Genomic DNA, 10,738 nt, shown 5'->3' on the forward strand with positions numbered 1-10,738 from the left:
GAGAATGTGAGATAGATTAAAAAATTTCTTCGGTTTTAAGTTTCCTGTCTTTGATCTGGTGACCATGTGATGAGTATTAGGTTGGGATGTGGGAAGTGTACTGCAGGCATTTGGAATAGGTGACGGTGGGATGATGTTTTGGCTGTTGGAGGTAGCGGGTAAGGGAGTAGTCAGTGTGTGTAAAGTTTGGGTAGTGAGCTGGGTCGGATGTGTGTTTTGAGCGGGATCATGAGTGTGATTACTTATGGCAAGAGGCTGTTAGTGGGAACGAGAAGCAGCGGGGGTATGGTTTGAGGTGAGCTGTTGTTTGTTGGGTGTTGGGTTGTGAGTGTTTTGAAAGGAAAGATTTGCTCGTTAAAAACCACGTGGCGAGATGTGTAGACCTTGTTGTTATTGAAATCAGGATAGTGATAGCCTTTCTGAAGAGGGGCATAGCTGATGAAAACGCATGGATGAGAAAGCGGAGAGAGTTTGTCGCAGGAATATGGTTTGAGCCAATGATAGCATAAGGAATCGAACACCTTCAGATTTCTATAGTTTGGGGGTTCTTGATACAGGATTTCATAAGGAGATTTGTTGTGCGTATTTGGGGACGGTAGTCTATTAATTTGGTGGACAGTGGTGAGCAGGGTATCTACCCAGAGATAAAGAGGTAGAGATGCTTCGATGAGCAGTGTGCGAGTGGTTTCGGTAATGTGGCGATGTTTGCGTTCGGCCACGCCATTTTGAGAAGGCGTATAGGGGCACGTGAATTGGTGGAGAATACCTTAAGCCGTGAGGGGGTCTTGAATTTGTTGTTGATGAACTCACCTCCACTGTCTGTACGGAGCTTACGAATTTGAGTTTGAAATTGCCGCTCGATCATTTTCTGGAATTCAAGAAATTTGTAAAAGACGTCCGACTTTTGCAGTAGCGGATAAATCCAGGTGTATTTGGAGTAATCATCAATAAAACTAACATAGTATCAAAAACCATAGTTAGAAATTGTTTGGGACGAGCCCCATACATCGGAATGGACTAATTCAAATGGAAAAGAACTATTATTAACAGATCGTTGAAAAGCTAGGCGATGGCTTTTGCCCATCCTACAAGAATTACAATTTGCAGAAAGAGAAGTGTTACAAATGTGGGGAAACTGTTTCCTTATTTGTGATAGAGTAGCCACCGAAGGGTGTCCAAGGCGCCGGTGCCAGAGATCGGGGACGGACTGAATTGAGATGAGGGCAAGCTGAGGCATGGCGATGGTCTTGTTCTGAGCTGGACGAATAGGGTAAAGCCTGTTAATACACGGACCTTGAGAAGAGTGTTGTTGTTCGTCCGGTCCTTGATGACGTAGCCATGAGAAGAAAACGTAATGTTACAATTGTTGTCAGTGGTAAGTTGATGAACGAATAATAGGTTGAAAGAAAGATTAGGAACAAGATTTAAGCGAGATAGTTGGAGGCTACCTTGTGGGGTGGGTAACAAATCTTTGCCGATGTTGTGGATGGGAAGCTGCTGACCATTACCTATGGTGACTTGAGTAGAGCCGGTATACGGTTGCGAGTTATGAAGATGAGTCGGGTCCGAGGTAAGGTGGGAGGATGCCCCACTATCAAGATACCACTCGGTCGGTGGCTGAGTCACGGGTGTAGTGAAGAGAGCTGTGGTAGGCTGTTCGGTGTCGTACTGATCGTCGTGGCGGTGCCAGCATTTGACGGCGGAGTGACCGTTCTTGCCACATATTTGGCAGGTAATGGTAGGTCGAGGTGGTCGTCCTCCTCTGTTGTTGGTAAAAGAGTTTCGGTTGTTGTAATAGGTGCGACCCCGGGAGGAGTTTGATCGGCCTCGTCCACGTTCGCGCGATGCAGCAAGAGCGGTAGAGTTGCCTGATATTTGCAGGGAGTGAAGCTCCCGGGCGGTTTCGTGTGCGAGATTTAGTTCCTCGCTGCAGAGGAGGGTGTAGAGGTCGTCGAGGGAGAGCAGTTGTAGGTTTGTGCGGATGGACGTCTTAAACGATTGATAGGTGGATGGGAGACCGTCCAAGGTGTAGTGGATGATTTCTTCGGCAGCGATGGGAGCGCCGGCTGCGGCGAGCGAATCAACCTTTGTCTTGATTTCAAGAAGATATTGTGCCATAGTTTTGTCCTTCATGGTGAGATAATGGAGCTTGTGTTTGAGCTGAATGATTCTTGAGCGAGTGCTTGATTGAAGCCTTCGGTCAAGAATTGTCCATATCTCGTGACAATGCTCAACGGTGAGAACGTATGGAAGGATTGTTGGCGAGATTACCGAGTATAAGGCCGCCGCGAGGTTCTGATCGATCAAGATCCAGTTGGTGTGGGCGGGATTAGGAACAGACTGACCAGATGCGGAGATGATGTTTTCCGGTGGTATTGATGAGGAACCGTCCAAGAAGCCATGGTAGCCGTTCGCCCGAAAGAGTTTGAGTACCTGGGATCGCCACAGTGGGTGGTTTTCGGCTGTAAGAGGATGAGCAACGATGTTCTTGACATTGCTCATGAGAAATTTGAGAGCGGTAGGGAAATAAATGCTGCTTTGCGATTGATCATCGGTGACGAGAGGAGGGGGAATGGAGGTGGCCGTGGAAGTCTCCATGACAAAGGAGTGAGCGATCCAGGCGGGAGGTGGGGGGGGAAAGAAGAGAGTTACTGCTCTGATACCATCTTGAGCGTAAAACAGGGAAGAACGAAAACATGAAGAAGAGAAAATGAAAAAGTTAAAAGACTTTTCATTATTTCAAAAAGGCTGAATACAACAGATATATATAGCTGGAAATAAAAGGCTAAGGGAAAATAACGTCTAAGTGACGTGGCATTAGTTATACAAGAAATTACACTTATTGTATAGCTTACAGTACAACTGTACAGAAAAAAAAATCAACGGTCAAGGCCCTCGAATCCCAAGCAATGAAGAACGAGCCCTCGCCCCTGAACCCCAAGCAAGGGGGCAATGAAAATTTTTGTATTTTTTGGAGCTTTTGTGTACTCCAAAGGGCATTAGTTCATGAACAGTTTGTTAAAAATGCTGTTGATTATGATGTTGGTCTGAGAATCAGAAGTGCTATGATTTGGTGCTATTATGAAAAAAATTTGTTAGGATTTAGGGTAGTTTTAAGATTTCTTAAAAACAGTGAGGTTGGTCGAGAGGGTACTTACTACTTAGTCTAGGGTTTTAGTTTAGTGATTTGGAGATATTTAAGGAAAGTGAAGCCGTGAAGCTTATAAATTTCATCAAAATAAAATAAAAAATTATTGGATTTTTCCTATATTAATGCAATATATAGTTCTCATATAAATCGTTAATGTTAAAATAAATTTAATAATTTTTAAACTTCGCATATTGTACTTTGTTAAAAGTCGCAACGGTCATATTTCCCGATACAATTATACAAACAGTTCCGCCCAACGGTCACTTTTCCCATTCTTCCCTCACCTCCTCTCTTTTCACCTCTTTTTATCTTTCCATCTTCTCATCTTTCTTACCCCCATCAGAACCCATTGGAATCTATTGTAGCCTTCCTTCTATCGATCTGAAAGAAATGATCGTTGAGCGTGTGATCACCGTTGAGTATCTCGACCCTTCTATGTCCCGAGAACTTCTCTGCAAATTCCCGGACGACTCGGCATTCGGCTTCGACTACTCTCAGAGTGAGATCTGGTCTCCGCTACTTCCTCGAGGCCGGAATCTGTTGTGCTCTGCGTATCAGGAGAAGATCTGTGGAGCTTCTCGGGGTTTTCCTACTGGGGGGCTGAGAACAGTCAAGGACAAGATGATCAAGAAGAAGAAGAGGAAGGTGATGCAGGGGAACTTCAAGAAAAGGCTGGAGTTCTCTCCTAATCCAACTCCCAAAAGGGTGAGATTTTTGGCTTTTTAAAATGAGTTGAAAGCCGATCAACTTAAACTTGCAACGAGGAGAAAAACTAATGCCATGTTTGGTGGTTTGATTCATATATCGTTGATCTCTTAGTTCCTCATTTTACTTGGGAAAATAAAATAATCATTTATATGCATTCATTCAACTGACTAAATCAAACGAAGTGCCTAATCCGAGAAATCAAATTGGCTCTCAAAAGTTTTTTTTTTTCAAAGAAATCAGACAAAGACGTTTGTTCCATTAAACTCAGAATGTGTTAGCTGCTAGTTTATTATTATTATTATTATTTGCAATTAGAAGATATTTAAAAAGAACAGTTTCATTCTTTCTTTCTTCCTCGCCATTTTTGCAGGGATGGAAGAAACTGTTCAGAGCAGCAGCTAAGCGATTCAAATCCCAACATGTTTCTGCTTTCCAGAGGATCTTACCAACTCATGGAGTTTGAAGCTTGCATACTCTGAAGTTTTATGTAGGAATAGTTTTGCTTACTATGTTAGTGTTCTATGTCTTACAATAGATTTTGCTTTTTACAAGCTATCAATCCTATGTTCCTATATTAACGAAATTTCAACAAGGAAAAAAGATCCACTTCGTAGAGATTCTTAAGACTGATCAAACAACATAGGAAGCTAAAATGATTAAGCTACTTTTATTTATAAATGATGGTATAATAAATCAACATTATGAATCTATGGTGGGGAAAAAGACAATCGATTAATAATGTTTTTCATTTAGAATTTCTGTTAAAAAGTATTTATTGTTTTTCATATATTTACAACTTATAAGAATATCATTCTCTCTCTTTCAGATGGTCTGATTCAAAATAAAGAGGGATTTTGCTGTTCTTTTAAATTGGCATTGTTGGTTGAGGGCTTTGACTCCATCTATATTCCTCTTCCGAAAAAGTAAAAATAAACAAATTGTTTTCTTGCCGCAATTTTCAATAATGATAAAGCCATAAAGAATAGCTAGTATGTAAAATTTGTAACTCTAATATCCTTAATTGCCTCACATTGTAATTGTTTAATTGAATTTTTTTACTGTTTTTCAATGTTCAATAGCTATACTTAGTACAGATTAGCTTCTTCATCTCATCTTTAAACATCTAGATTAGCAGCCTAATGAATTGAATTTGAAAAATCAATGCTCCACTACTATTTCAATCTAATTTCATAAAGGAGGTTTTGCTTTGCTATTTGGAATAAATTTAACATTTCAATTAGAACAAAAATTGAAAGGGGGGATCACAAAATAGCAATAAAAGGCCCAAGCTTCACCGGCGAATCTATCCTCCACGAATTCATACACTTGAGGTAACTGTGCCCGGCGGGCGGTAGAAGTAGGGGAAGAAGGAATGAGTTGCTAGCGTTATAGTAACTTTGTTCAGATGCCATAGAGAGTGCAAAGCTCGAGCCAAATGGCAGCCTCGAGGCATGGAAAATTCCTCGCTTGCGCTTCTTAATATATAATTCATGTCCTCATAAGTTTAATTTGAGTTAATTTCTTACTAATAAGAAAACTGTTCAAAATAAAATCTTAATTATTTATAAGGCTCGCATAATCAGACATTTTGGTCTTAAAGCATCTAAATATTTTGAGTGACAAAACTGATCATATCACTGTTGAAAGTTATAAATATGTTTTATTTCTACAATTTTGGTGGGGATATTTAGCAAAAAGAAAATTGAATTCGTATTAAACTTCACATATATTGAGAACTACCTGACAATTAAAGGATGTGGGCAGCTCGAAATAGTAATGATTTATTACAATTAAGGTTTGTTTCGAACTATTTTCTGCTTTCTAAAATAGTTTTTTAATACAAAAAATTTTTTAATTAAATTTTTTTCTACTAAAAATCATTTTTAAAAATAGTAAGAAAGTTGTCGCAAACAAAGCCTAAGTTGGGCTATGAACCGTGAAAGTGGATAACCGTAATAACATTTTTTTTTTGTAAACGTGAAATCTACCTGTTGCCACTCCAAAAGAAACTCATAACATTTGATTCACTTCCCCTGTGAAACTTGGAACAGACACAATATGGGCAAAAACTACAAATGACACAGCGAGAGTCAAAACTGAATCTTACAGCTCAATGATCATTACAAACTGGCTTGCCATTTTTAAGATCAATCTTGTCAATCAAAATTTAGCCTTCAAGCACACTTTCCACAAGCCAGAAAAAAGAATATGTAACAAAGAATAATGGTAAACCAAATTAAGGATTATTTCATACATTTTCTGTGCAATTTTTCAACCCTTTGTGTATTCAAAAACTTCAATAAAGAATAAATGAGAAGTACATAAGAGAGAGGATATGGGGATGCTGCTGCTTATTTCTCCAAAGAGCTATTGTTCTCCCACGTATGCTTTTCAAAGGAAGAACAGCCACAAATTTCACTGCTTTTCTCTGTAACAATGACAATATACGCAGGATGAGATCTTAATCCTGCCAGCATTTGTGTATAAACACCACCCTAAGGATGAATCTCTCTCTCTCTCTGTCTCTCTATGTATCTTCATGGTTCCTTTTGTAGTCACAGAAGCTTGCTGGTGCGACGTTTAGAAGAACCCCCAGGAAAGAACTTCAATATCCAGCCCAGTACTCTCTCAACAACCTGCTTGACAGAAAGTGAAATTTTATGTTTGGCAAAATTAAAGACGGAAAATATAAGTGATTAAAAAGGAAAAAAGAAGCAGAGAAAGGAAAAAATAAAAGGTCAAACGACTCTCCCAAGCCTTTTGATGTCTGATTAACAATCCGACAGTTCTCTTGTTTGCATGATGTGAACCCAGCATGCATAAATAATGAAGTGAGCAAAACATTTAGCAAAGGCAATGTTGTTTCCTCGTCAATAAAACATGACCGGGAATATGAATATACCTCATCTCCCTCATCAGCATACTCCATTGTATCCGGAATGTTGTCGGTATTTGTAGGCTTTGTCAAGCTATTCTCATTTGCCATCCTTTGAGCTGTCAAGAGTTCTAACCTTTGGGTCTGTGCCTCCAGTTTTCGAGATAACTCTTTGTTCAAATCCTGCAAGCAAAAATTGTCCCACAGAGCTTAGCCCTACGGTAAGAAAAGTACGTGCAAAACCCGCTGTCAGTTGGGAATCCCATAATCCAAACAGGTTTTTATCTTTATCTTTATTTTTATTTTTATTGGTTTTTGGCAGCATAATTTTTCAGAGTTGTTTAACTGCAACAGATGATTTAAAACCAGTAATACAGAGAGCATGAAACATGGAAAAATAGTATTAGATAATGAAATGTTCGAAGTCCTTGTATTTTAATTTCCTCCGAAATATTTATCACAACTTTGGCTCAATTGATGACTAGCCGGAGGTCAAATGGTGATTGACATTTTAAGAATTGTAAACAGCAGGAAAAAAAAGTCAGATATTACAGCCAAACCAAAAAAAGGAGTGTTGCTAATAACGAAAGAAATTAGTTCCATTCAATTGAAAAATAAAAAAAATCGATAAATGAAGATGTTGTAAACAAAATATTTGGTGAAAACGAAATTGAAGATGCAGACACAAATGCAGTAATGCCAGCAGCTTAATTACCACATTATAAAACCAAAGTGTATGACGAGAGTTTATTTCAAACAAAATCCAAATATTACATACGAGAAAATGCATATTTTAAGAATGATCATTTGTTCAATTAAAAACATGTGACACCTAAACAATATTGTAGTTTTGCCCTCTCCAGAGATCAATTGATTATATACGCATGCAACAGTAAAAGAAGCAATCATTGTGGAAAAAGATTGCCAACTGACAAGTTGGAAATAAGATCAGCCTTGGCCAAGCCTAGCTTGAAAAATAATTTATAAATAAATAAAAAAAATTCATATATACATAAATTAAAAGTTGGGTTTGAAATAATGGTGAGGTTTACCCTACTATGAATTGAAGGTCATACTTTCAAAATATGGAAAAATTTTCTTTGAATGAAATGGATAAAACTGCATACATAAACCTAGTTACTGGAGGGGGAACATTGAAGCAACTCCTCCCACATAATTTGGATCTAAAGACTACACAATTGGCATTGCAAATAATTTGTATTTATTAAACTGTCGATGGCTTATTACGTAAAATAAGCCACCAATCCCTGTTTAAGGAAGTATGGTTGCAAGGATAAAACCAAATAAATTAAATCCAAAATTCAAATATAACCTCATCTAAATATAAAATATAATCCTACCTAAAAAATTAAATTCAAACATATTATTATCTAGAAGAAAATAATTGACCCTAGAAAAAGAAACTAAATAAATAAAAACGTGACCATAAATATAAATTGGCCTAAAAATATTAAAAATTGATCTAGTATATTTCGATTAGACTATCCTTTAATTGGCCTATGAAAATCCAATCTTTTATGGGCTACACTAGTTGCCTTGTACCACATTAATTTAACTAGTTAACAATAAACTTAGCCTAAAAAGTTTGAAGAGGCGACTGAAATGGAGATTGTAACACCCTTGGATCATTTGGATGGATGAAACGTCCGAACAGCAGAATAACAGGAGCAAAATGTCCGAACACAAATTTGGAGGTGTGAGTGTTAGGTGACACCAAAATTCATACATCTATGTATCATAGCAATGCGAATCAACAAGGTACTAAACAATGATGATGGTACTCAAAGCCCAAAAATGATCTCTTTTAGATAAGACTTAAATTGAATTCTAATAATCTGAAATAGCATCTCTCTTGAGATAGTGACAAGTGAACTAGAGCAAGAATCACTATAAGAAGTTAAAGAAGGTCAACTATAGGATTTGGTACATCAACAAAAATTTTAGGTGATCTGAAGTGCATGGTTAGATAGATTGTCCATGATTGTGATTCGAGCATCACATCATGAAAAGATCAAAGGGATCAAGATGAATAAGATTTTGATAATTAAATCTATTGATGAAGATGGTCAAGGGTTGTGTCGCCAATTTCCATTGTTGAGATTAAAGATAAGTCAACAGGAGTTCACACATAAAGACAAATCCTCAGTCAGACACTTGCTGATCAAAATCTAGCTGCAGAAAATTTAAATTGTTGGATGAAGACAAAAACAATAAGAATTGATGGTTGGCCATCCTAGAGAACATTATCCAATTTACCAGACCTAGATAAGGTTCAATTCGAATTTTCTTTGATTGGATAAGTATTTCGATTCAAAAAATAAGCATGTTTTGTAGATTTAGTTCAAGAATGATAACTTATTTTTAATTCAAAATTATCATAATTTTCCTATTTATATAAAAATTAAAAATCAAGTCAGCAGGAGTTCACGAGTGAAGAAGCAATGACATTCAGATGCTTGGTGACCAAAATTAAAATAAATAATATCTAGACCATTGGATGAGGATCAAGAGCACAACATGAATTGATGGTTGGCCATCCCATGGATTTGGTCTACCAAACCTAAGTAAGGCCCAATTTGAATATCCTTTGATTGGATAATTTTGTTTTTGCATCCAAAACTAAATCTGTTTTGTGGAGTTCGTTAGGATAGTGGTAAAATTATAAGAAAAAAATGAAGATGAGAGAATAACCATACCAAAGATCTCAAATACAAGACAAAAGTTTACATGATTAGGTGACATTCACCTACATTCATAGCTGCATAGAGATTAAATATTCCACCAAGCTTTTAAAAAAGCACATAGAGAGATATCACACCACATATGAACATTGATGCTACTTCTCTTTCCATGTTCTCTTCTCTACTACAAGAGCTACTTCCTCACTTCTCTTCTATTCTCTCTTCTTTATCTCTTCTTTTCATTTGCTTGTGCTTATAAGATGCTTTACAAATGAGGATTACATGGGTTTATACAATGAATAGTATACCTCCCAACACTAATGATCAATCACTATTAATAAATTTTGTAGCCACCATTATAAACTTTTGTGATAGCCTCTATTTAGGGCTTTATAATAAAATCTATTTAGAAGTTTGTGGTGGCCTACATTTAGAACGTCGTAATATCTAACATTTAAAACTTTCATGGTATAAAAAAAGCAACTATTTTCAATAATTAAAAATTTTGACTCCACACTTACAAATATCCTACTTCGAGTTTGAATTTATAATGATCTGACTTAGTGATTGTGTTTGAATACTTTCCAATGCGTCTCCATGCCATCATTCTTAGAGGTTAACTGAGGCTTTACAAAGCTTCAACTTTTCAGTAGATACCACTTATGTTAGCATATTTTCAGGATTTTTTGCTCTTTTAATTTTGACAAGCTATTATGTATCAACTTTAAGTTGTGCAAGCATAGTGGCGCTTAACTTCCATGCGCTTTGTTTGGGAATGGAAGACAACATATTTTGCTTGGTAGATGTTAATTCCACTATCACAAAGGAGGCTGACATTTTCCTGAGAGAGATTTAATTATTCTTAAAAAAATTTCAATCAAATTATCGCCTTGCTGGCTTCGGTGACAGCTATGTATTCGGCTTCTGTGATTGATACTGCAATTATCTTTTGAAGTTGTGACACAACTAATAACAATGTCATCCAAGGAGTAGATCTAACCGGTGATACTTATTTTAGTTATCATTTTTAATTCCAATTTCAAAGTAGTGTCTAACACGACGTGAAAATTAACTATTAACAATATATCATGTGCCATGTTTATGATCAAATTAAATAATGATTTGGTAGTTCGTGTTTTTGTCTTTTAATCTATGAAAAATGACATATAGTTTGGCAAGAGAAAGGATTCAAACGTAGTTTATTTAGATCTATCAAAACATAATAATGAGTGCTTAAAATCTAAATGGAAATAATAATAATAATAATAATAATAATAATAATAATAATAATAATAATAATAA

At 36.7% G+C, this 10,738-nt stretch overlaps 1 protein-coding gene and 1 long non-coding RNA gene across 2 annotated transcripts; one reads left to right on the forward strand and one right to left on the reverse strand.

Moving 5' to 3' along the window:
- The first annotated feature begins 3,541 nt into the window (after positions 1 to 3,541).
- Positions 3,542 to 4,322, forward strand: LOC110112223. The gene is made up of 2 exons (XM_020844367.2): positions 3,542 to 3,856; positions 4,230 to 4,322. The coding sequence occupies exons 1-2, from the start codon at positions 3,542 to 3,544 to the stop codon at positions 4,320 to 4,322; spliced, it is 408 nt and encodes a 135-aa protein (XP_020700026.1).
- Positions 4,323 to 5,945: 1,623 nt separating this feature from the next.
- On the reverse strand, positions 5,946 to 6,924 carry LOC110112237. The gene is made up of 2 exons (XR_002305007.2): positions 6,762 to 6,924; positions 5,946 to 6,495 (listed from the first exon to the last, which is right to left on the reverse strand). It is a non-coding gene; the product is annotated as an uncharacterized LOC110112237 (long non-coding RNA).
- Positions 6,925 to 10,738: the final 3,814 nt, after the last annotated feature.

Source organism: Dendrobium catenatum, unplaced genomic scaffold (assembly GCF_001605985.2).
Source record: "Dendrobium catenatum unplaced genomic scaffold, ASM160598v2 fragScaff_scaffold_1373, whole genome shotgun sequence".
Taxonomy (NCBI): domain Eukaryota; kingdom Viridiplantae; phylum Streptophyta; class Magnoliopsida; order Asparagales; family Orchidaceae; genus Dendrobium; species Dendrobium catenatum.